This window comes from Buteo buteo, chromosome 17 (genome assembly GCF_964188355.1).
Source record: "Buteo buteo chromosome 17, bButBut1.hap1.1, whole genome shotgun sequence".
In the NCBI taxonomy this organism is placed as follows: domain Eukaryota; kingdom Metazoa; phylum Chordata; class Aves; order Accipitriformes; family Accipitridae; genus Buteo; species Buteo buteo.
In genome coordinates, this window is record NC_134187.1 from 10,664,094 (window position 1) to 10,691,096 (window position 27,003).

Genomic DNA, 27,003 nt, shown 5'->3' on the forward strand with positions numbered 1-27,003 from the left:
GGGGGTTGGCCGTAAGGTGAAGGTTGTTGCAGTGAGTTCATTAAAAGACAGAGTTCAACTCCTCGCCGCCGTAGAGCGCTGCTGGGAGGGTGGTTCGGCGGCTTGCGAAAGGGGGGGAAAGAAAGAAAAGAAAAAAAAAAAGGGCAAAAATAGAGAAGGGAGAGACCCCGCAGCTACTTAAAAGAACAGTAAGAGGAGCGGGGCGAGAGCGGCGGAGGAGACCGCGGGAAGAGGGGCAGGGGCAGGCTGCGCGCTCCCGAGGCCCGGCGAGGAGGAAGGATGATGAGCGTGGTGGCCGTGTGGCTGGTGGCCCTTTGCTTCCAGGCTGCTGTCCCGGTGAGCTCGCTGCCGGCGGGGGCGGGGGGGGGGTGGCGGTGGCGGCGGCGCACGTGGAGCGGCGGGGCCCGGACCGGGACCGGGACCGGGGCCGGGGCCGGGGCGGGCTGGGGGGGCCGCCCGGCTCCCCCCCCGACAGGTTCTCGCAGGGGAGCCGTGCGCTGCCGGGAGGGCTCCGGTGGCCTTTTGTGCTGGCGGCGGGCTCCAGCCCCCGCTGCCCCGGCAGCCCTTAATTCAAACCAGACCCGCTGCGGCTGATCCCGACCTGCCGGCGGCTCCGCCCCGGCGCTGCCCGGTAACCCCCCGCCGGGGAGCGGCAGCCCCTGGGTGCGAGCGGGAAAGGGACCGGGGCGGCGGAGCGGAGCCGAGCGGGGCGGGGGGGGGGGGGGGGGATGCTTCCGTCGTCCCTCCGGCGTGGGGCGCCCCGTGGAGCGGGCGAGTCGGGGCGAGCGCTCGCATGCGGCCCTTTGTGGTTCGGGAGCCCCCCCCCCTCCGCGGTCACGGGGGGCTGCGGGAACGGGGGTGCTCCTGCCGCGCCCCCCGGCGCCGAAGGGAGCTCGGGGGGTCGGCTGCTGCCCGACCGCCTTTGTGCCCGGCAGAGGGTCCGCCCGGATGCCTTTTCCTCCTGTCCACTAAAAAAAAAAAAATAATAAAAAATCCCGGGGGTCGGCTCGGCGCACGAATCCTCCGGCTGCCCCCCCCACCCCCCCGTGCCCTTTTGGGGGGGGGGGGTGTCCGCTTTCTCCCTCCTCACCGCCCCCCTCGTTCCGTGACGGCCGTGGGGGGGCCGGAGCTTTCTCCGAACTCCGGTGTCCCGGGGCCGGTCCCCGCGGGGCTGCGGGCAGCCTCTCCGCCCGGGGAGGCTCTGCCTCCGCCGCCAGATGTCATCCGTGAACAGAAGATGGCCGGGTGTGAGTGTGTGGGGGGGGGGGGGGGTGAGGTGAGTGTGTGTTCCCCCCCCCCGCCCGGCTCCCTGCCTCCCCTCTGCCAGCGGAGGGCCTGCCCACGGAAACCTGGCACCGCGGCCTCGTAAAAGGGCTGCTGGGGGGGCCCTGGGCTCGCTGCGTGGGGTGGGCGGCTGTGGGGCGAGGAGGGACGGTGGCCGCCACTCGAGGGGCACAGAGCCCCAGTCGCCGTCCCTTTCTCCTTGGGGTGGGGGACACGGGCTCCCGGCCGCCCGCGTGGGCGTCGTTGCCGGAGTCTTCTCTCCTTTGGGTGCGTTAGGAGGGAAAAGTGGGGCGTGAGGCTTTGCGTGAGCAGGCGGGATGGTCGGAGTCAAAACCGGCGGTTTTTTCCTTCTGGAAGGGAGTAATTGGTTTGAAACTTGTCTGGAGATGAACTACGGGAGCGGTTGGATAAGGAGTGGCAGAACAAACTGCTCGGCAGGATCTAGGCTGCTCAGAACACCTCCGGCTTCCCTGTACCCTTCTGCCTGGGAGCTCTACCTGTAGATCTGGACACGTACGCTTCCAGCCCACGTGGTAGTGAGTGGTTACAGCTAAAAATGACAAGCATGTGTGCGTAATCACCTCTGTTTTGTGGGGAGAGGGCTCTGCTCAGAGCTTCTGAATAAGCTTTCTGCTGAATAAAGTGGAAAACTGCAGTTAATTTGCAGCCTCTGTAGCGCATTCAGATAAAATTCCCCTGTGATAAATACTCCTTACTAGAAATGATAAGGACATGAAGTAAATGCTTGTCTGGAGTTTTTCTGTCTGCAAGAGACACGCAGGCTCGGATGACGCTTTGGATTGAGGGGCTTCCTGGGCGAACACATGGAGGAACCCAAGTCCTTGGGGCTCTCCACGGTGACTCAGTGTCAAGGCTGTTTCCCTTCTGGTGATCACGTGGCCTTTCTCCCATGTCGAAATGTCAATGACACGGGCTAAGCTGCCTTTCCCACCCATCTGGAATAATTACGTGTTTGCATCAAGTGGCAGAACGCCTCGTGCGTTGGGCACAGAAAGCAGAGTGGCCTTACGCGGTCCTTTGCATACGCCAGATCACAGTGCTGTGGGCATGGCGTGGTTGTGTTGGGTTCTTGGTGGTCCGATTATTGGAAAGCTTGCCACTGCTGCTGGCACGTCACTTGACCCTTGGCTAGTGCCGGATGACTTGACGCATCCATGCGTATTGTCATAGAATAATAAGAAGCAGGACCAAGAAAGTGGCCAAACGATAGCCGTTTTCTTTCCGGGTACTCTTACCTGCAGGAAATGTTGGGGAGGGTCCTGTTCTTCTTCAAGGTGACACTTCATTGCTCAAAACACCTTGTATCAGAGTAATTGCCCTCTGCTGTTATGATGGGGGCATTGATTTCCTTGAAATAAGAAGGCTGATGCATCTTAATGGATTAACCTAGTTATTGTTTCAAATGGACCTTTTACGTGGTATAACCCTGCCATGAAGCCAACTGAGCCAAGATGCATAGCCTGCTGCAGGAGGGCAGTGGACAATCCAGGCTGTACCGTGAAGGAGAACAGGGGTTTGATTGTTTCATCTGGTGTAGGTGCATGCTGGCGGTTAACAGAAGCTTAGCAGGGCAGGCAGAACCTTTTTCCAAGGGTGATGTCATTCCTATCTGAATGTAAACTAATTAGAAGAAATTAGGTAGTCCAGCTTGCTTATTAAACATGTAGGCAGTGGATAAGGAGGAAACACTTTCTTCTGTAGTACCTGCAGAGCGGCGTCACATTATTTATCAAGCACTATAAACAGCGCTTCTCCATCTGAACACTCACTTGCTGGTGGCTACCTGCCGATAAAATGGTGACTCTATTGTATCTGGTCAACTCTGATTAGAGCAGAGACTAATATGCTGTGGTTTGTATCGTGTAAGGGGGCTCTGGTGCAAGTTTGTAGTCCTTTGTTCCAGGTTTCTTGCCGTTGCAAGCATCTAGAAGAGCTAACTTTCTTAATGGCAGCAGTCTGAAACTTCTGGAAACCAAACAATCCTCTCTAACAACCCGAGACAAGTTACAGCAAGTGCAAGAAACCTGTAAGCCTTCTAAAATTAAGCTAGTGCACTAACCTGAAATGTAGGCTGCTGTTTTAGCAGCAAAATTGGTCCATGTTAAGTACGTGTTTTGCATTGCTAGGGCTTAGGTGTCTCCAGGTGGCCTGTATAGTAGCACTTTGTCGTAACCTTGTCTGAAGTGGCTCTTGTGTCCAAGAACCACACTAATGCCTCCGAGAGGGACATTCCACACTGGTTTGTGTCATCTGGCATCTAGGGAGATGGGATTTTAGTAGGGCCTGCTGCAGGGAGGAGGGAGCTTCTTGGGAGCGAGAAGATAGGACCGGACCCCTTTCCCGAGGAGGTGCTGTCAATGACAAAATTGCTGTGCTTCAGCATTGCAGCGTTAGTATTTTCGTCTTGGATGTCTCCTACTCTATTAACTCAGAACTACTAATACAGCACTCCGGGACAGCTGGAGATTGATGCACTCGCTGAGACATAGGGTACTTCAAATGGCACTAGTCCCTCAGGACAATGTTCAGTTGATGTTAGGGCACCTAAATGTAGGTGCCTGTGTGTGTGCTAGGTGCCTAAGCTCTCATTATAGCCACGGTGATGTAATCAGTGGAGCCAAAGAGAGCGATTATCTGACCAGCCCCTGCACGTCTACTTCAAGATGAGTTGCTTTGCCGGGGCTTTGTTGACTAGATCTCATTTTGCCTATAAGGGGAGCATCGACACCTTTAGTGTCTTTACCTGAGAGCAATTTAGCTCAAAGTGATAGTCTTTTTATTTGTGAAGTTTTCATGGTAACTCTCTCCATAAACAAACAGACTGGACAGGTGCTGTTTCTGTGCCAAGAGAACTAGCAAAGCAGTGGGAAACATCAGTTTTCAGCTAGAACAACAGCTCCCTCCTGTTCTAGGGCAGCTGGATCAGTGCCTCCAAACAATACCGTAGTCCTGCTCTGCTAAAGGCTGTGGAAGAAATGAGGGAGTGTAGTTGGGTCCCGTATCAGTGTTCTGAAGCAAGGAATATGAGCAGAAACCTAAGTGGATGTATTTGGGGGGGAGGAGGATTGCAAGCTGAGCATTTCAGTATTTAAAGGCACTGTTCATTTGTGGATTAGAATTGAGGAACCTTTGTTACTCCCTAGACTTTGACACAGGCAGTGAATTTGCAAAGTGGAAGTTGTTTTGACCAACAGTGCAAGGACTTCTGGTGTTTCGTACAGGCTCACTTCTCTTCTGGGCTGAGAAGATACTCTAGGCTGCAGAGGGCGTGTGGTCTCTCCTTAGGAGTGCCGAGTGTCAATATTATTAACAGGTCCTAAGTTAGAGTTGGCTAGCGTACTTCATTTGAACTACTGCTCTGCTAGGCTACTGGTGTACCACAGAAATGAGCTTTATCTGGCCTGGCTAGAAGCCTGGGATAGTGCACTTTCTACTGGAGAAATGCTAGTGGAGATGCTAGTGGAAAAGCTACTGCACTGTGAAGCCTTACCTCAAGGTGAGATAACATTTGGACCTCCTACAAGCAACTCTTGTGGAGCAACATCTGCTAATGTGGTGGTTTCCCAACCTCTCAGTTTCTCAAGCGGTGCTTGGCTGCAGTCAACGTTCTGGGTCTTGTGGAACCGGCATGGGTCCAACGGAGTCTGTTAGCTTGGGCTCCTTGCCATGCTTGACTGTAACGTTTGTATCTCACTGCTGAGACCAGTCTCACCAGTGAGGCTTGCTTTGCTGGATGGGAACCAGCGTGTTAGTGGGATTTGGATGGAGTTGGTAATAGAACTTCCCGTTGAGTCACTGGAGCTGCAGTTACAACTGAGTCATGGAGGTGGTGTAAGTTATGGCTTTTTCTGCTAGCCTTCTAGTTTGAAACTCCTTCGGGTATTGATCAGTTGAAGAGCTCTTGCTACTTCACTGAAGTGTCTTGCTGCTGTGTTCTCTGGCAGAACTATCTTCTCCATAGCCTTTGTTTTTGCAATATGGTTCTCTTTCATGTCCACTCATTTTGCCTCTTAGTGTTCAGGGCTTTTCTAATAACTGAAAGTTCTTCAGGATTGCTATGGCAGAATGACTTCTGACTAAATCAAAGGTACTGATAAAAGGTAGGGAACTGCCTGCCAGCCAGCTTAAAATACTCGTGGGTATCTTGCCTTTCATGGAGGCTTCTGTGTTTTTGTCATACTCCACCCTGTAGCTTTTCTGCACTGCCTGTGCAGTAACGACAATGTCTTGTATGCCAGTCATGGAAACAAAGGCTGACGGTCTAGATTTTTGGCTGTAGGGAGTCCCAGGCACACACTCTTGTCAACCAGCCTTCTGCAAAGTACAGCCGGTTCATGCAACACCTCCTCTGAGTGCCCTGGCTCCATCACCTGAGCGTACACAAGCCATAGCTAGAGAAGGGAGGTTGCTCTTTGTCTGCCCGTGCCCCGTGATGAGGAGCTTGTTGCCTCTCAAATGGAAGGAAACTTGAACTCCGTTCCAGCTGTAAGGGGAGCGTGCCGAATGCTTTCTGGGCAGCACTGCAGACATGACTGTCCTGTGCTGTACACAGGAAAGCTCTTCCAAGTAGTTTCTAACGCTGGTCGCGGTACGCGTCCTGGTCAGAGCCAGTCAGCAGCTCCAGTCCACCCCCTTGCATCTAGGGATTCCTAGAGGAGTGGGCTGTATATTGAAGCCGGGGTGGGCAGGGGAGAGTGGAGCCAGTCTGCCATCTGGAGAGCAAGCAGTGATTAACGTAACTATTTCCAGATGAGAGCTCTTGTGAAGCTCCATGTCATAGCAGCGGTACTGCTGGGGCTGTGTTGGTAGGGAGCCTTTCTATGTTCCGTGGGGATCAGAGCTGGCAGCTACAGTGCTGTAGGAAGAGACTACCGGACTCTGTCCTGTCCCAAAACAGGACCCTATTGCTGCCTTATTGTATGCTTTGAGACCAGTGGAGAAATATAAATACAGGTATGTATATATTTATATAGAGAGATATCTGTCCCTGTCATGTGCTATTTGTTGACCAGCTCCCAGCAGGATTTGGAGGCCGTATGCCCTGACCCCAGGATGGTGATCTGGGAGATTTGATGCCTGTGCTCTGCACAACCACAAGAGCTCAGAGCAGCCTGTCTACCTACCAAAATATCAGTCTCTGCAGAAGAGAGGACCTGTTATCCCATTGACCAGCTAACAGGTATCTTCTTTAGGGACAAAGCCCAGGCTTTCTTTGGTCAAGAAGTTGAAGGGTAAGGGGAGTAAAAGCCCAAACTGGAGGAACCACAAAGGTTGCTTGAATTCTTATCTAACGCAAACACTAATATATGTGATATTTTTCACTCCCCTGTTGTGGTCTGTGCTTATGAAACTGTAACAGAGACTCTCGCACCAGCAGATTTGATGGCCAAACGAGATTTGTCCACCCCACTGGCTCTAACAGGGTGTAAGTGGCACCTACGTGCAGTGGAAAAGTGGTAGTGAGGCTTGCATCGAAACTTGCCTAACAGCCTGCAGCTAGACAGCTTTGACTTCTAAATCTCTTTCTGTCCTAACGGAGGAATCATCTAGATTGTGACTACTTTCCCATCAGTGAACAAAGCACCTAACAAAAGAGGCTGACTCTGGCGTGTCTGGGCAGTGGCAAAGGAGTGCTCTGCTATCGTGCGCTTACATCGACTGACTCATGGCCTCGAAGAGGAAAGCTGCTAGCTTAATCCTCCAGCAGCATCGGCTCTGCTCTGAAGGGTGTTTAACTTGCAAAAAGTTCCTCAGTCTGCATCTGTAGTCGCACCGAGCTGTGAAATGATGGTGAGTTTCTTGCTACAGAAGCTGGAAGATGCAATTATGAATAATTAGAAGTTATTACTGCAGTGGCTGAAAAGTGCTAACTGCTCAGTATGCCCCCACCTCCCCAGCATGCAGCCAAAAGGGGTTAAAAAGATCCACCAAACCTCCTTACGCTGATTCTAGTAAGTAGAAGAGGTTGGACACTAGTTGTCCTGTGGCCAACTTAAATGCTAGAGTCCCAGTTGTATAGCAAATCTTATTTTCTGACCTATCCTTTAACATTCCCCCACCACCAGATTGCCTGCTGGGGAACCTTCCCATGCATTATTTGGGGGCATACCAGTTGGCAAGGCTCAAAACTGTGCCAGAGATCATTCTAATAATTTGATGGTATAGATTGTGTTCCAGTGCCCGGGGACGTTCCCTGATGTTGTTTAATTTACTAGTATGGATGTAGCCAGTGGGTCTCTGGCAGCAGGCCCAGAATATTACGAAATTGTGAAAACTGCAGTATCCAGTAAAAGAAAGTGAAAGTTCGTAATAGGAGATCACGACTCTCTCACTGAAAACTGAACCTTTTTGGATGCTTCAGAAGGATGAGCAACTACAGTTGCGTGAGAAATCTTGTGTAATCAATCAGCTGAGGTTTGCGAGGTGAATACTACAAACCTGGAACAGCAAAGCATTCAGTGGAGTAGTGTCGTGGTTTAACCCCAGCCAGCAACTCAACACCATGCAGCTGCTCGCTCACTTCCCCCCCCCACCCCCCCAGTGGGATGGGGGAGAGAATTGGGGAAAAAAAAAGTAAAACTCGTGGGTTGAGATAAGAACAGTTTAATAGGACAGTAAGGAAGAAAATAACAGTGATGATAATAAAATGACAATAACAATAATAAAAAAAATTGGAATATACAAAACAAGTGATGCACAATGCAGTTGCTGACCACTTGCCGACCGATGCCCAGTTAGTTCCCAAACAATCCATGCCCCGGCCAACTCCCCCCAGTTTATATACTGGGCATGAGGTCCCATGGTATGGAATATCGCTTTGGCCACTTTGGGTCAGCTGCCCTGGCTGTGTCCCCTCCCAACTTCTTGTGCCCCTCCAGCCTTCTTGCTGGCTGGGCATCAGGAGCTGAAAAATCCTTGACTTTAGACTAAACACTACTTAACACACTGATGTTTTTAGTGGTTGCTATCAACATTATTCTCATACTAAATCCAAACCATAACACTGTACCAGCTACTAGAAAGAAAATTAACTCTGTCTGAGCTGAAACCAGGGCAAGTAGTGATGGTGCTGGTACATGCCAGTGATTGAGCCTGTGCTTTTAGAATTGGCCCACAAGGTGGTCCTTCAGCATTTTATGCTCTGCTTTCTTTAGAGATATATTGTGCTGACTAGAGTTGGTAGTCAGTGAGTAGACCCAGTTTAAATAGAAGTTTACTCATATATGAAATATCTTTAACTTAGTGATGTTTGAACAGTGTCTTGCAAGTTTGATCTGCTGTTATGTAGCATCTAGCTATCCCGATGGTACTCCTTGCCAGAAACTTGCCTGAACTAAGGGACGTGTTGTGGTGGGAGTAACTTGGTACTAAAGCACTTCGCCTTGCCTTGCAATCTTTAGTACTGTTTTATTGACTTGTCTTAATGCCTGACAGTCCATCAGAGGTGGCATTAGCGATGTCTCTTGTCTCTTCACAGTATAGACATGTAAAATGCAGGGATGCCTAAATCACAAATTAAGTCTTACAGTTGCCCATCTGAGACAGGGGAGCATCTAGACTCCACAAATGCGGTAGCATCTTCCCCTAAATGTTAACCTGCTCAAATGATTTGGTGACTGCTCTGAAACAAGGCCATGGAGAAGACGGGTAAACAAACGGTGTACCCCAAAATGAAGGCATGAGGTAGCTGAGGCTAGCATCTGTTACAGTAAGACTTGCTTGGATCAAAGGGAAGCTCTCTGGTTTATCCTGCCTTTGTAACACTCCCTTGTTCAGGGCTCTGTGGTACTAAACAGTGCAACTGAGTGACTCTAGGTCGAAGTCGATTACTTTAATCTACTAGGGTTTTGGTCAAGAAATGCCTAATGCTCGTTTCTGAAATGAGTAGAGCTATAGGTGACTAGGGCACAATTGCAGCAGCAGTTTTAAGACTGTTTCTGATGGGAGGATTTCATTTCATGCTTCAGCTTTGAAATGATACTTCAACACCCTCATGACTCAGTTTGGAAGTACACCAGCCAGCTTCCATAATCTCATTGAGGTGTTGCATAATTTAACTGTAAACGGGGCATTAGTAAGCAACTGCTGTCAGAACTTTGTGTTACATGCAGGATTAACAATGCTTTTGTAAACCTGAACACAGACCATTAGTGTCCTAGAAGAGGCACTGAGAGCTTGATCTCTGCACCATTTTTTACGAGTAGATCCCTTGCTGTATGCTCCAGGAGTTATGAACATGCATATTTCTCAAAGGGAGTTCATGCAGCCTGACCTGTGTTCTATGTTAGAGTAATTCAGAGAAATGTCCAGCCTGTGCCCAAAGACCATCTGGCCTACTGCTGTTTATTCCAAGGAGACTAGTAGTACCTGAAATACGGACGTGCTGCTTTTCTTTAGCACCTGCACTCGGGAGGTGCGGAGACTATGTGGAAGGAAGGGGTGATGCTGAAAGTGCCTCTTTGAGAAGACTCTTGGGATGGGGGAGGAGGGTATTCCTGATCTGAGATGTGGCTCCTGCATCTGGTGGAGATGTTTCAGTCCTTTTGTGCATATGGCTTAGTCATGCTGGTGTAACTGCATCTGTTTGGCAGGGAAGGCTTCTGCATTATAAACAATCTAGGCTTAGTCAACACTGTAAGATCCTGTGGATAAAACAGACCTGATATCATGCCTCATAATGTAGGGAGAGACTTGATTTCTTCACTTCCATGCTGGTTTACTTGAAACTAGAAATGGTGAGGCATAGAAGCAAATGCAAAAAGTACGCTTAACAGTGTGTGTTAGTCTAAGACCTGCCAAGGCGCAGGAACTGCCCTGCATTGGTTCAAACCCAAAATCTAAAGCTGCTTGCATGGTTGGTGTGAGTCCAGCAACTGGCTGCTGACTGAGACTCGCAAGTTCGTTCTTAACAGACCAGCAGCTGACTGGTGTGACTCTTGCTGTGCAAGAACAGAGTTTCTTAGAACTCCTTAGAGCTTAGCTATAGGGAGCACCAACAAATCAGGAGGGAGCTACTGAATGCCAGCTCTTGGCTCATTTTGCTGCCCAAGTCTAACTTACCTCTGCAGCTCCCTTGCAAATAGTCAAGATCTTCTGTAGCAGACTGACAAATAACAGCACCAAGGGATCAGGTTGTGGGGTGCGACTGGTCCTGCCATCTGGTGTGCACGTGTGAGACGGGGACTGGGACAGTGTCTTTTCAAGCCAGGCAGCTCTTTCCGGATGCTTCCAGTTCCATGATCAATCAGCTCTTCAATGGGGGGTGTGCCTGAAGAGGGTTAGTGGTGGTGCCGTAATTAAGAAGCTGGGTATGAGATTTATAATGAAATACAGCATTCAAAGGTAACAGATGTCCGAGATGTGTGTATGGAAAATGCAGATTGTTAGCAGCAAGAAACATTTCACAAGCATTGGAGACTTCATTGTGCCTCCTTCTGGATAAAATGTGAGTTTACAGAAGCGATCAAGAAGGCCTTGTCTTGGATTGTTGAGTCTCAGGCTGGTTGTCATGATGTGAAGGACTTGATGTATGTCCTGTAGGGTGCACGATGAGCAGATGAGTGGGGAAGCTAAAGCAGAGTTTGATAGCAGCAGGCCTTACAGCTGGCAGGTGTTTCTGCCACTGAAGTGTCAGCAAATAGAAAGCAATTTTTGTTGTCTTGTGCATAAGCAGTTGCTATAGGATATATGCAGTTGCTATAGGATATATCCTCCTATAAAGCCTTAAGTCTGGGTGGTTCCACTGTAACTTTATGTAACTAATCAGAATACCTTGTCAGCATTTTTTGTTGTTGTAAGGCTATTTGTAGGTTTAAGGAGTCTCATTAAGTTTACTAACTAACCTGCTTTAGCTGAGACCTTTAGTACTCCAGGGTTGCGAGTTCATCTTTCTGCTGAGGTTTAAATAACTTCCTAGCTGCTAGGAACCAGAAGTACTACCAGTAAACCCTTAGTTTGATGATACACTAGAGATTTTTAACTGAAACTTGGATTTCACTGACCTAGCGTAGCACTGCAAGCAGTTTGCTCAAATTAGAAACATATCTGTGTATCACTAATAGAGTGAAAATGCTTCTGTGATCCTTCAAGAAGATCTTACAGCTTTGTCTCCCGGCTCCTTGGCATATCTTGTACTAGGTAATTGCTAGAGTTCAAGGAGGAGAAGAGGGAAACTCCCAGGATTGAGATAAGAAGCTGGGTCTTCTCCTAGCCTTGTGCCTGGATACTGAAGGCTGTTGCACTTACTCTTGCCTAATAATAATTCCTGGAGGCAGGAAGTATTCCTGGCTGCATGTTGGCTTCCCTTCCTCAGGTGAAGCAGAACAGCTTCTTCCCCCCCAGAATACTGTGTAACATGGTGGTGAGCTTGCTTCTGACTTCTGGGAACACATCTGCTCAGGTCAGAGCACTCATGCAGCTGTAAGTGACGTTGCTTGGGGTAGTTTTCTGATCACATAAAAGCTGGCATGGAGCTCATGTGAAATGGGTAGTAGTTCCACCAGTCAAGTTTTATGACATTTGTCTCCAGGAAACAGGACCAGAGGCACACACAAGTTTTCCTGGTGCTGCTTAGCAGCATCAGTGATTCATAGTGTGCCACCAGCCTAATTTGAAGACTTGAGATGCCATAAACCATGTCACGCTTTCCTATAGACACGTCTCTGATTTGTGAGCTGAACGACTGAAGATGAAAAGAGCAAGTTGCGCTCCTGTGGGACCACAGTCCCTGAACTGCCTCTCGTGTCCCGACGTTGGTGTGCTGCAGCCTTGCGCCCTGTTCTGCAGTGATGGCCTCAGCAGGAGGAACGTGCAAGGTTGAGCCTCTCGGCATCCTGGCACGTGGCCTACAGCTGCACGCTGGAAGAAGGCAGTCTCAAATGGGACAAATGGAGACACCAGCCGCTTTGCAGCTCTTCCCTCAAACCCAGTCTTGGACTACATCCATCAGTCTCAGGGCTGTAATGCTAACTGGTCTGCGTTACTGGGAGCTGGGTTGTTTGTTAGCTTTATGGGGAGAGGAGACTGGCTTCTCCAACCCGTGCGTGCTGCCAAGGAGCGATCGGGTGGTCTGAAGCCTGCAATTGCAGTTGCACAAGCCGGGAAGTCTCGGTGGTTCTGTAGCGAGTTTCACTCCAGTGGCAGTCCTCAGTGCTGATCCCGTAAGACAGGGTGAGCGGGTGGCAGGAGATGGGGTAAAGAAAGGAATTTGCACCCAGATGGAAGCAAGACTGTTTGTTCATGGTAACAGAAGTCAACGCATGGATGGGAATAATTGGCTAAGGATAGGGACTGGTTTTGCTGGGACTGCTGTTGAAGGCATAAGGTCAGTGTGTTTACATGTGTTGGAGGGCAACATTACAAAGTCCAGTCTCCGTTTAAGTGGCTATAACTGCTGATGGCTTGTCTGAGGTGGGTTGCTCAACCTCACCTGCCTGAACTCCACAGCAGGCACTGCGTGTATGCTGTGGTCATCCTACAGGTTGTGAACTAGCCATGTCGGAATACGTGGTAGCCCAGGGGCATGTGGCTGTGCTACTGCAGGGGGAGGAAGAGGCAGCAGGGACCTTAGATCCTGTCACTTTTAATTTCTTCCATCAGGAGAGTCGTGTTTATCTGTGTTGCAGTTACTAGTATGCAAGGGTAGTGGGGTTTGGGCTACTAGAGTCCTTTTGCTGGATGGGTTTCCATTTCATAAAGATTTTCTGACCTGGAGCACGCTCCCCTTTTTTAACCTTACTTTGTCAGGGTTCCTGGGACGGGCAGGGATTTCAGCCACCACTGGCTTTGGCTGAAACTAAGCAATTCTTGGTCTGTACTTTTCTAAATAAGCAGATGAACTGGCTGTTGCTGAAAGGCTGAATCTTCTCTGCTGGTTTTGCTACACTAGAAAGTGAGAAGTGCTGGTGACTTTAAGTCACAGGGTTTTACAACAAGTTAGGTTTGTCTGGTCTCGGCTTATGCACCTCACTGCTCATCTCTCAAGCCAGCTGAAATAGATTGAAATTAATTCCCTGGGATGAACTGGAGCTGTTAGCTGTATGGCCCCACTGAGCTGCACCTACTTTGCACAACTCTTTGAGGTTATACATTGACTGTGGCTTTCTCGTGCTATCTGAAGAAATGAATGCCTGAACTATCAAGTATGTTAAAGAGCTGCAGGGAAGGCTCTTTAAAGAAAATCAGTTATAGCATAAAACTGAACTGGCTGCTTCTCATGAGATTAGCTGCAGGGAAAAGAGCTTTCTCATTAGACTGCATCTTCAAAACACAGGCTGCCTTGGATGTGGGAGACAAAAGGTACCGCGCTTTTGGCCACGTTGTGACAACCTGCACCTGCCACTGATACAGAGTTGAGTTGAGTGCTTGTTGTGTGTCACGTCTGTGGTTGTGCTGACCTGTCGGTGAGGTTCGGCCATTGGCCTGGGCTGCATTGCTTGGCCTGAAGGAGCAGGTTGGCATGAGTGAAAGCAGTGTGTAGGACCTTACTTGTTTGATACATCCTCCAGGTGGAAAAGCAGGAGCACAGCCTCTAGCTTGCTTCTCCGTGTTGCTGAAGGACTGACCAGACTTCTAGGGGAGCTGGCTGAGAGGGAACTTGGAGGCAGCTTAGCTCTTCTGCATCAGAACTGACATGGTGCTCTGTACGCTCCTAGCAGCACGCATGAGTGACGTGTTGTCGCTGATGCTGTGTACGTTGCATGGCCACAAGGTTCCCCAGCTGTGGTGTCCGTCAGCCTGTTGGACTCCTGCTGTCCCTCGCTTTGCTCAGCCCTCTCTGCTGAAGGACATGCAATATACTCCTTGTCCAGTACTGAACTGCAGTCGCACCAGACCTCCTGTAAAGTTCAGGTGGCTCAAGACAAAAGCAGTACTGCTGCTTTTCTGAATAAGGCATCTATCTAGCCTTTACGACTGTGTTTAGAGATCCGCGAGGACTTAAAAATGCTGCTGTCAGACTTCGGAACAAACCTTATCCATCGTGAACAAACAAACTCTGCAGGAAAGAACTCTCCCTACAACCCTCTCCTTGCTCCTTTTTGCAGGAGCCCTTTGAGTCAGCCTCTGCTTTGCATGTTGCCTGCAGTCTGAGGGTGGTGATGCGCATTTCCATAATGCACGGCGGTGGCAGGGATGTTACTGCCCCTCTGCCGCAGGGTAGGTGAATGTGTGTCAGCATCCCGGGAACCCAGGCGGTGATTCTCTGTGAATTGCTTAAGCAGCCCTGGCTGCCACGCTCTGCCCTGTGCCAATGCAAACACTTGTGCATTCATGCACCGAGCAGGATTGGGGAACTTGTCCTGCTGGAAAATTCTTTGCATGATGTTTTCTCCTCTTCGTTTTTTTTTTTTTTTCAACCAGACCAGTTCCCGGATCTGGTTCACTGTGGGACTGCAGGAAGAGCTCTGCAGGGGATGGCCCAGGAAGCATGAAGTGACACGCTTCTGTGGGAGGCGGTAGTTTAAAGGGCCCCGCTGCACAGTGTGAAACCCAACCTGACGGTGACAGGCTGGTTCGTTTTTGCTCTTGGCATGTTTGATTGCTGTGTTTCAGCCCTACGTAATTAAAAAAGTTGCCCTGTCACAGTAAGGAGAAAATGTAATGCTGATTGGGTAATAGTGTGGTACTTATCAGGTGAGCCTCTGGAAGTATTGGGACTGTAGCTGCTGCGTGTATAGAGTAGCTGGCTGCTTTTCTTCTTTGGCCACTGCATCTTGTTCAAAGGATCAGAGTAAGCTTCTACTGCTGTGGCCACAAAACTCGACAGAAAAGGAGGATCAAAGCCTAGCGGACAGTGGGCAGAGTTTACAGTCTGGTCTGTTCTGCCCGTAGTGAAATAAATCCTAAAAGCTCTCATCCTATTTTGAGTAGGCATTGGAAGGTATTTCATTGCCTTGAGAGCCCGAGTGCCAAGAGGTGGCTACTGTGTGATGACCAGGTGGTTCATGCCTCAAAAGCAACTGCCGTTGCAGCTAGGAGCTTTCCCTCAAAGATAGTCCCCTTCTCAAGTCACCAGCCAAAACCAGACAAGGAGGCCAGTAAGAACTCAGTTAACCAAGATTCTCCAGATTTCTTTATAGTAACAATGATCTGATAGAGAAGCAGCCAGATTAACTGGCATATTTACCTCTTGCTGCTAAAATGGTGCTTGCATTGCTAAACAGAAGAGCACCCTTTACCTTCCACTTGAGAGCTGCCTGCCGGCATCCCTTTGGAAGGAGCACCCTGTGAGCCACTAACCAGCCTGGTTCCAGCTGACATGAACTGATAGTTGGAAGGGTGGGGATGATGAAGTCTGGTGTGCAGCAAAAGCTCACTGAGGGAGGTGGGAAACGACACCAGCTGAAATAGGGAGGGCAGATAGTTGCAATGGTTTGAACAGCCTTGGTCAGAACACTAGCCAGGGATAAAAGTACTGCTTAAATCTCGGCTATGCAGTCCATGGGCTGTTTGTGGGACGGTTTGTAGCTGTCTTTCTGCTCTTTGGCCTGTGCTGTTAGGCTGGCTGTTCTAGGAAGATAACTACTTCATTAACCTGCAGGGTCACCAAGCAGCACTGGTGGTTAACTTTAGCAGCGGAGTGACAGGAGAACCAACTGGAAGAGCCATTAGCTGAGATGGTGCCACACTGCTGCTGCTTCTGATGCAGCAGACTTGCACGTAAGCTTCACTTCTGACTTGCTGCATAAAAGCATCAGTTGTGTTTCAGCTACTTCAGAATTATGGCTGCCTTAAAATTTAAGGTCTGCATGGTCAACTTAATGGTAGCAGTCTGTGTGCCTACAGAAGGAGGGGGATAGGTGAGGGTGCTGGTGGTTTGTGGTTGTTTTTGTGTTTTTTTTTCCTTTAACCATTTAAGCTGTCTGAAGACCATGGACATCTGGGACTGTAGTTAATCATGCGTGGGCTATTAACTGCAGAATATCAAGGTTTAACAAAGCTAAAATTTCTTTCAGCAGGTGGTTTTGTCTTCCCACACACTAATAACAATATTTTGAGGTTAGAAGCTCTTCAGGCTGCTCTGCCTCAGATAGCATTTCTGTTCGAGGGACTAGCTCTGCTCTTCAATGTATAGAAAAAGGTGAAAGACAAACCTTTCTGTTTGAGTTTATTTTAGAGCTGTTCAAATCCTTGTGAAAGTCTTTTTCCGGATGCTCCAGTGCCATATTTAGTAGGCAAACCAGAGAGCAAACGCTTGTCTTGTTCTTGTATGTCTCTCTAAACAAGAGCAAGCCATTGTTTTTTCTTCCCATAAAGTTGGAAGAATCTTGCAGGATGCTCAGGGAAGTGTTTGAGGTGGGAGAGCTCATTACAGCTCATTCCTTTTCAGATGAATAAGAAGGATTTATTAGGAGAAACAAATGTGCAAATTTAACAGCATTATTTAGATAATGGAGGATTTCAAGTGTTTTTGATGCTGCTGTGGCTGATCACTAACTAGGATTAATAAGAGTGGGATACAAATCATCCTTAATCTAGTTTAGGGCTTGTGGCAGCTTGTGGCAAAGCCAGTGTTTTTGCTTACCTCAAAGAGCAATTTGAAAAAAGCTGCTTCCTTTTACATATACCATGGCTCCAAATTAAAGAAATGTGGTTCCCAGTTTGGGCGGGGTGAGATCAACTAACAAACTCCAAATCTCCCCTTCATCATGAGAGAGTACTTCAGATCTGTGTTCTAGCAGGAGGGAACTCTGTGGCAGCTGACGGGATAAGCACAGAAAGAGGAAGACTGAAGAATAGTTAGAAATGATGCTTTTTTAAAAAAAAAAAAAAAAAAAAAAAAAAAAAAAGTCCAAAGTATGTCAGATTTCTGGAGCCAATAATACTGCTAATGAGTTGTGAAAGCCTGGCCCATTCTTGATTAAATTGAAGATGCCACTAAGCAGCTTTCTGGTTGTCCCAGCAGAACTGAATAACTATTGTTCTGCAACAATACAGCGCTCAGCAAGAGCAGAGGCTAACAGTCTCCCCAGGGTTTCCCCTAAACAGGCTGCTTTGATACTTGGGGAAGGGGGTCTTCCACTGGTTAATGGGAACTGGTTAACGCATATCAAAAATGCTGTTAAAAATTTTACCCCTCGCATGCAACTGAATTCAGTGACACCAAATCAAAAGGGCTAGGCAAGTTATTTCTAATGCGTTGTCTGAGCTGCTAAAAAAAAAAAAAAAGCAGCTAAAAAGATACGAGCTTGTTAAATAGTAAAAGAGCAACGTGTTGTAGGTGCACTATAAGAATTGAAAGTTTTTTTGCTAGAATACATGAGATACTATCAGAGATCCTTCAAAGGATCCCACCGCCTGAACTTAAATGTGTTCATCCAGCCTGTCTGGCATCGATTACTATGTGAATGGTCCACAAATAGTCTCAGTGGACTGACAAATGAACTGGATGATGATGGAAGTAATTTCTAAAAGCACATCCACATTAGCTGATTATATCGACCAGTCTGGTAATCAAATTTTGAGCTAAAGTAATGCAAAGTTGTTGGTAGAGTAATCTTGCTTTAAGCTGGAATTTATTTTCAGCTCTTTCGTATGATAGTGCAACCTGGTGATTCAATCTGTGTTCTGTGCCCCTAATCCTCTTGACTAATCAAAACCTTTCTCATTGGTGTAACTCAGCTGCAATAAAAGGTCATGGAAAAGCCCTGACCACGAGGTGTTTGTTGTCTGAACAGCACGGTCCGTCTTCCTGATGCAAACCCAAATTAGTTCAATCCCTTCCAATGCTGTCCTGAGTCAGTGTTTTATGTTAACCTTGCTGTGTCTGAAATCCTTCAGCAGCAGATTGTTACAGAAGCATGACCTTTCCGCAGTACTTGTATTTTGTGGTGCCATAAGGAAAGGTTACTGCCTTTCATGCTTACTGAAGCTGTAGTCTATGGAGCAAGAAGTGTAGTCTTTCTATAACCGTACAGTTACCTGAATTAGGCAAACGTTCCCTTAATGCTCATGTGTCGTGAAATCGGACGATGTCATGAAGTCACATCACTTTGTGGATATTCTGACTGGTACATCTGCATAACCCTGTACTGTCCCTTGAGCATCTGGGGCAAAGACAGTCCCTCTCAGATCCCAGGCCTCAAACTACCTGGTCAAAGGGAGATGCCGCAACTCCCAGAGGAGCAGCTTGGGACTAAACCCTTTGGGACAACTTAAGTAGAAAGACACATTTAGTGCAACTTCACTAAGTTCTCATATAAAGCTGTGGAAACCAGACTTTATTAATCCTGAATCATGTTTTCTGTTATTCTCTGGAAGTACAGTAGCCAACCTCAGGGGGCAGGAACCGGTCTGAGTCTGCCTTCAGGTTTGCAGGTGGCTGCTGGGCAGCTCTACACTGGAACAGCATGGGTCTCCATTGGTTTAGACTGGGCTGCACTGGACTTTCCTCCTCTTAGGATGACCTAGCTATCTGCTAAGATACAGAAATCAAACTAGGATTCAAAGAAGTGCATGACGAAGGCTATGGAGAAGTAGAACGTGCAGCAGCCTGGGAAGAGGCTAAAAGCTCAGATGTGAGTGGAAACGTAAGGGTAGGCTGGCTGAACACGCTGGATAACGAGAAAGGGAGCGTGGCATGACTGAACAAGCCGTATCCATTAACACCACAAGTGGAAGGGGTGCTGGCTCGGTAGTCAAGATCAAGAGTTGCTATTTCATTTCCTGACAGTCTGTGATCCTTTCAGGTGTGTTGCTACGGTCTGCAGACCATCAAATCTGTCCAGGTGTTCTTGGAAATCCTGTATGAGCTACGCCTGACAACTCAGATTTGGGGGGACATTAGTCTCAATCCTAGATAAAGGTGTATGGTGACGTGTCTTACACTGTATTGGCAGTCCCTTTCCTCAATAAAAAGCTGGAGAGATGGCTTTCTAACTGCTTCAAGGCAGAGTCTTCCCACTGGGAGGACAATGCCCCCCCCCTTTTGCAATGCATCCTTTGCACTCAAAACCAAGTGGAGTGGGAGAATAAAGGATTGTGCTTGCCACTGCTAGTGCAAGAAAGGAGGGAGAAAAGTGGTCCCCAACCCCCCCCTTGACCAAAATGGTGCAATTTCTGAAGTCTGACTTCACTTTTGAACGTACTGGAAAGGATGCTCAAGGGAGCAGAGTTTGGGAAGCCTGGCAGTTCTTTCCATACTCTTTATGCACCAACAGTTCGTACTCTTTAATAGTTGAAATGTAGTGAGATCAGCTTGTGTGAGTCACTGACCTTCAACACAAGAAGAAAAACATACAGGAAGTACTTACCTGACCTACTTTCCATGGTTGAGTGCAAAAGCACAGTGCAAACAAGCAGGGACAAATCTGAAAAATCCAAATTACCTCATGACATGCAGCTAAACAAAAAATTGAAGGGCAGTTTCTTCTTGGAAATTACTCAAGAAATATGCTTGCAGAAGCCTGAGGAAAAGCGGTTTGTTTTGGTTTGCTTTTTTTTCCAGTAGAGAAGGAAAGTGCTAGAAAGTTTAATGTCTATATGAGTTTTTTTTTTGTTCTTACTTTCTTGTTATTTAAAAAAAAAAAAAAATCTAACTAGAATGATTGCCTAGAAGGGGTAAGATCTTGGGCCTGATTAGGTTGGTGGCAGCTTGCATACTTGTCTCAGAGAGGTTGAATCTAATGGGCTAGTTAACCACCTTGGAAACTAGTTTTCTATGGAAATGTGGGGAATGGATAAGGTATTAAGGACAGAAGAGAAAACTGGATAAACCTGGTATCTTAAAAGAATGAGAAGGAGATAGGGCCAATAAAGGCAGCCATGTAGGTAATAAAGTGACAATGAGAGAGCTCAAGTGCTTTGTTTGACAGATCATACTAGTGCTGGCTAACTGCTTCCTAGGATGAAAATGAGTGTTATAGTCATTTTTCAGTGACACTGTGTTAATGCAAGCTTGAGAAATACAGTGGGCCTGGTTGCAAACTGGCAAGACTGTATGTTGCTCTTTTTATGTAATAAAATGAGATTTCACACTCCCGATAAAACTATGGTCGGCTTGGATGATGCAATGCAGTATCTCCTAAACTTGCAGATGGGGCAGTGGTGGAAGGGGATGACAAGGGTGTCTTGAGGATCGGATAGAAATCAAAATTCTGGAAGACAAGGAGTGTAGTGGGATGGGGAAAGATTAAATTCAGAAGAAGTGACTGACAGGGCTTTGGTTTGAAATTCAAGAAGGGACAATGACTGGTTAGGTAATGGTAGCCCTGCAGAAATAAACCTGGGGCTAGTTACGAGCTGAGAGTCAAGCATGTTGTACTGATAGGAACAGTAAGTTTATACAGCAGAGGGCAACAAGGTGCATGAAGTGATCACTCTGCTTTATTTAGTGTTGTCTTCTTTGGATATCCTGAACAGCTTTGAACTTTGTGTGTTATGACAAACAGGTGCGGTAGAACAGGGCTTTGGCCTCTTGTTTCAGCTACTGACCTGTGCTGGTTAGTGTACTCCTTGAAACATAAATGGAGAAAGCTCAGGGTTGTATTCTCCTACATGGAAGGCTGGCTTCTATCTCCGGACTTAGCCTGAGTGCTCACGCTTATAAAAAGGGAATCTCATTCTACTTCCAGTTAGACGCTGTAGTTTCAGATATGTGAACAGCGCTGGAAGGGCTGAAAAAGGCAGAGAAGCCAAACTAATATGTCTCCCTTTCCTTTCTGCTCCTTAGAAGCAATGCAGTAATTTACAGATGAAGTGGTTGGTAGATAGCAAAGACGTGAGCAGGCGGAACCTGAAGCAGAATGGTTATGTTGTGTAAGGACTGAGCATCGGCTGCTACCAGGATGCAGCTCTAAACGGATTCCTTGCTTTCTTCTTTCCCAAAGCAAGTGCAGCCTGGAAGCAGCGCAGAGAAGGGAGACAGCAAGACTGCCCTTTCCAACACTGAATGGACTAACCAGAACTACTCTTTTGGGCAGGGAGGATGGAAAGAAGAAAGATGAGAAAATGCAATCTGAACAAAGAAAGTTTGTGTAACCTTCAGGAGCCCTTAGAGGACTCTGCGCAAGCAACACGTTAACTTTAAGTAAACTCATCACTAACACACCTTTCCCCTTCTCTTTAAAGCAAACTACAAATCTGAACCTTCCTCCTGAAGACCTTGATTCATCTGGTGATGATGACGATGCATTCTCAGGTTCAGGTGCAGGTGAGTTATTAGTACTTGTACTGTTCGTGCTTGATCCTTCCAGAACGTGGCAATCGAGATCTTGATGAGCATCAAAGCTAAAAGTGGGGAAGGGAGGAATCATATACACCCCTGCCCTGCCCCAGAATATGAGAGTTGGGAACACAGAAGGAGCCTAATCTGTTCATCTTGTATTGCTTCAGATACTAACAATTAGCAGAAAATGAGTTGTAGGAGACTTGAAAGGGAGCAGAAGCAGGCATATTCCATGTGACTGCTAGTATGAGATGTTGCATGAAGAATGTTATGAAACTGGACTGATTCTTTACTCATGGGGAAGAGAGACTGTAAGAAGGGCCTTTGTCCTCTCTTATGAGCTGATAGGAGATACCACTTGAGGGTGTGCAAACCCCAACCTGCCAACATACATCAAGTGCAAATTTTATATCATCAGAGGTGCAAGTTCCCATTGGCCATAATTTTTTCAAAGTGGAATAAAGGGGTTCTAGGGTGGGGAAAAACTCTATCAGAATGATTACTAAACTGTGTGAGAGAGACCTTTGGTGTTCAGTGCTGAAGCTGAGGAGATGCTACTGAGGAAAGAGCAAGCTATTGAAAGCTAATGCATGGTATCCTTCTGCTTCCTTCCAGCCACATGCTTGTATTTTAGATTAAATTCTGCAGGAATAAGACCCTGACATCAGTGCCAAATGTGCCAGCGACTAAGGGTGTTTGAGTATATGGATGACTGCTCTGAATCAAATAAAAAAAATATTTATGAGAAAAGAGTCAGATAACCATCCTGAGCAGCCAGTGTACTGGAAGCAGATGTCCCCCTTGTCGACCTGTCTGCAAACAGACTAGCGCTTGTGCCTTGGGGAGAAGCAGATGACTAATAAAGTATTGCTGAATAGCACATTGGTCTGTCCCCTCCTTATTCCACTGAAAAGGAATTTACAAACTGAACTGCTGTTGTAACGAAAATTGGCTATGCGGGTTAGGCATCGTCCTTAGAGCAGCATCCTGAAGGTACTATTAATAGGTCTCTAAACTGGCCAAGGATAATATTTTTTTTGTTTTGCAGGTCCCCTGACTGACCCGTCTCACACCTGGAGAATCCCAGGAGAACCAGCTAATTCCTCATTACTGGCAACACCAATGGATTTCAACGAACAGCTGTTTCGTGGGACTGAGAGCCGAACTGAAAAGGAAGTAATATCTCCTTCTGCAACCAGTAATGTAGTGACAGAGGAGCCAGTGGTAGCTGTGAAGGACGAAGCGGCCATCCTGGGCTCACCTGATGAGAAACCAACAAACGATGCAGTTACAACAACAGTGAGAAGCCCCACTACTCGCTTGCCTTCAGTGGTTCATGTAACTCCTTCAGAAGCCTCAGGCACGGTCCATGAGCTCAAACCTAAAATCCCTAGCTCTGAGATGCCGGGCACTAAAGACATGCCTGAGCCCCGCTCTACCATCCATCCCGAGGGAGACATCACTGCCACCCCCACGACGACAGCTCCCAAGGACGTTGTTCCTACACATGAGGAGGTTTCTGAGGACGGCTCCGGAGACCCGGTGAGGACTAATAGCTTTGACACCCATTCCAGGGAGGTGGCTTTAGTGTTATCTAGTAAGTTGGTTTTGCAGGAAAGGGTGGTAATTTGTCAAAAACAATGATTGATTTACTAGGTTATATTGGTGGAGGGTTTTAGATGAGAAAAAAACAAAGCTGTGGAAAGTCTCCAGTAACAGACATGATGAGAAACATGAATAACCTGCCTTGTATGTCCCAACAGGGAGACTTCATCTTGACTAAAGATGAGGATTTGCTCCCCACCCAGAACTCAGAAGTGCCAGCTGACTCTGGGAGGAATGCCAAAGCAGCAGGAGCCTCGGGAATTATGGACAGAAAAGAAGTTCTTGGAGGTACCTGATATTCTGGATTTCTAGTTGGTAAAAGCAGACTCTCGTAGGAGTCTTCCAGGCAGCAGAAGCTGCAGTTCTGCAAGTACATCTCTGAGCATGAAAGCTAACCTTTTACATTAGACCTCTGAAATAAGGGTGGTGATTCGTGATTCTGTGTTGTCAAAACCCTAACAGGGGCATAATATTAATCTGCTAATCGCAAAGCTGCTACTGCTAGTTATCTGGAATTTTGTGTTTAAACCTATTGCTTCGCTTCTCTCAAAAATTACAGTAAAACTGCTCTAATGCTGCCTGGGTCAAATGACTAGAGTTGAACAAGGTAGCCTTGCGTGCTTTGCAGCATAGCCCGCTGGGAGATCTGTTTCTCTAGGTTCACCTCGTGTAGATGAGCAGGCTCTCATCTTGGTAACGGCAGGATGACTGGTTTGGGAAGGGAGCAAAAGGACAAATTAGTTTCTGGAAGTCATGAATTCAGGGACCGCGCAGTAAGGAACAATCTGGAACTTCCAATGATACTAGTGTTGTCTGGTGTGGCATCTAGAGTAATTTGTGGCTTTTTCCCCTTTCTAGGTGTTATTGCTGGAGGACTAGTAGGCTTGGTGTTTGCAGTGTTTCTAGTTGCATTTATGCTGTACAGAATGAAGAAAAAAGACGAAGGCAGCTATTCACTGGATGAACCAAAACAGTCTAATGGAGGATACCAAAAACCACACAAACAAGAAGAATTCTATGCATAAACACTGATCTTCAGGACACTTTTTATTCCATCTTTCTTGGACTCTTCTCTCCCTGCACGTGGACCTCCTAGTGTGCTTTGCATTAAACTTAAGCCATATGATCATTGGGTTATTTGCCCTTACCACTTTGCCATTGGAAATTTTATAACTACAAAGTAGATCTGGATTCATTGAAGATTCCCTGCTTTCTTGCACAACTTTTTTATTTTATTTTACTTTTTTTTTTTTTGAACAGAAGTGGGACTGCAAGTTCCTAAACTCACTTTGGTTTACCTAAAGACTGCTGGGGCAGGCAGTGGGGAGAAGATAAGGGAGCACTGTATGTATAAACCTCTTGATATTTAGGGAAAGGGCTAGCAAGAATAAACAATTATCAGTGCTCAAATTCTATATAGCAGGGATCCTTCCTATTTAATTCATGTATGTGTTTTAAGTGTAACAAATTGTTGCGCTGGGCAGACCTTTGGTACACTGCAATCCTCTAGCTCTTTCTACCTGCTGTATTTGGAGCACTTAATGCCTATGAAACATCAAAATGAACATGATTTCTAGTGAAAGGAGGCGTGAGGGGCAGGGTAAGCAAATGACTGTCACGTGGTTTAAAATAACTTATATTTTGGAAGCAATATCCCGTAGTCGGAACTGGCTCCTAAGCAGTTGGTGCATACAGTAATACAAAACAAATCCCAAAGACCCGCAAACTAAGTGGAGAGTTCATTTTACCAATAGCGTTGGACTGTCCCACTACTCTCTTGCTCTTTCTAGGCTTTGGTAAGAAACAGGTTTTTCTAAGCAGTCTCATCTCAGACATTCCCTCTGCTTAGGTGCTGAATCTAGGCTGGGCTGTCATGCTGCAAATACTCTTATCCCACGCTACTGTGTAGTCGCCAGGTGACTGATGGCACGTTGTAGCACCTACCTCTCTGTGCACTGTTTACAGCGGTTGTCTCGGAACGTGGTCTGCCGTCTATGCCACAGGATACCTTGGCACACAGGGGTGGAAGGTAGAAAGCAGCGTATCATGACTTCGCAGCTAAGGAGTAGAGAAGCGTAGCACCCGAAACAAACCTGATGAAGGCTAAGTGTAGGTGGCCTTAAATATATACAACAGTTGGTGTGCTTGACTCTCGCGACTCCAGAACAGCTCTTCAGAAGCTGTTCCTGCACTTTGGAGAGAAGCAGCTCCAGGGATGTCAGACTAGTAAGGGCCGAAAAGCACCTCCTGACGAAAGTCTGGATGCCTGAAGCTGTTGGTGGTCAATGTGCTGTCAGATGCGGGGCACTGAGGCCTCAGTGAGGGTCTGGAGTTCTCCAGAGTATCTCAAACCGAGTGAGAAGAAAAGTGTGGTGTTCTGCACAAGCCTTACTTCTGCTCTGCCTTTCGTTAGCTTCTTGCAAGTTCAGTTCGTCATCACTCAGTGCAGAAGGTATGGGGTGGGTGGAGGAGTGTTTACAACTGATGTAAATATTTGTACTGTTGAGCCAGAGGGAATGATTGGAGAATATTGGAGAACATTGCAACAGTTGGTATAAATGTTGCACATTAACAATAAAACTTAAAAACCTGCGTAATTTAAATGAAGTATAGAACACTCCTGAGCTGCTACGCAGCTAAAATTGGTGCCTTCTCTGCAAACCCAAGAAAAAACCAAAACACTTCTTGATTCCAAACTCTTCTTTATGCACAAGGAAAACTTGTGCATACGTGTAGCTGGCTGTTTTTAAGTAAAGCTGCAAAATCCATTACGTACATTTGTTGGTTTGTTTTTGGTGTTTTGTTTTTTTTTTTTTTTTAACTGAATGAATTTTTGTAGGTTAATGCAATGACCAGATGGTGTTAATTTCAGCTGTAATTCTTTGCTTTGTATAGGAATGTAGAAATGTTGTTTGATAGGTGTATCTATGAAAAGGTTCTTGTAAAGCACAGGAAGATAAAGTGGTAAACTTCAGTTGTACCTCACAACCTTGCTAAGGGGAAAGGAAAAAAACTGTATATTTTGGTAGTCTAAACTGACAGTTTGTGAAACAAACATGACATTCTGTGTTATTTAAGTGGTACAAATGAAATATGAGTTCTAACAGAAGATGCAACATTTGGTTATCTGTATGCCATGTAAAAGTATACTGCAATAAATGGCATTTTGGCAAGAATGTGCCTGATCTGTGAACATTGCTCTATATAATACTTCACAAAGTAGATGTGGTTTTTAAGACTGCCCAGTTCTTTAAAAAGTTGGATTCCAAGTATGAAATGTGAATTTTGGTGCTAAACCTACAGAGGTTCAGCTCAGATTTTGAAGGGTATGAGTGTGGCCTGCTTCCCTCTTGCCCTGCCCTGGATGTCCGAGTTGTGGTGAGCTGCTCTCCCCTGAGGTAGTGGCGTGGGATATGCACAGGCTGTAGTGGAGACTTGAATGAAATCTCTTCGTTAGAGCCCTGCAGCATTTCATGCTGGTTCTGATTTTGGCAGCTCTCCTTGCTTGAGCAGTATGTCACCATCCTCTAAAAAGTGAAAAAAGTTGTTTATCTTCCACAGGGCTTCCTCTTGCTACCTCACTTCTGCCTCCAGGAGTTTGAGAGCAGAGAGGGCTGCAGGAGGGGCAACTCCGAGTCCTTCTATTAAAACATGCTTCCCAAGACAAATCTGGAGATTGTAGCTCCAGGGAGGGGGAACAGAGCAAGCCTGTCCTAAGTATTCTGCTGTACAGCATCCGTTACTCTGGGGTGCTATGGCTTGTGTGGGAGAAGATGGAGAAAAACAAGTAGAGGAAAAAGTCCTTAACAAAGTAGGGAAGTCAAAAGCTGTTGCCTGTCTGTCTGGGTCTTACTGCAGCTTATACAATTCTTTCCTTTTACAAGGCTTTTGGCTGTAAGAAACTTCTTTTTTTTCTTTTTTTCTTTGTT

General features: G+C 47.0%; 1 protein-coding gene across 1 annotated transcript; it reads left to right on the top strand.

Annotated features, from left to right (window-relative positions):
• On the top strand, positions 1-26,250 carry SDC1 (syndecan 1). The gene is made up of 5 exons (XM_075049065.1): positions 1-336; positions 21,373-21,454; positions 22,518-23,011; positions 23,233-23,362; positions 23,933-26,250. The coding sequence occupies exons 1-5, from the start codon at positions 280-282 to the stop codon at positions 24,097-24,099; spliced, it is 930 nt and encodes a 309-aa protein (XP_074905166.1). The 5' UTR covers positions 1-279; the 3' UTR covers positions 24,100-26,250.
• Positions 26,251-27,003: the final 753 nt, after the last annotated feature.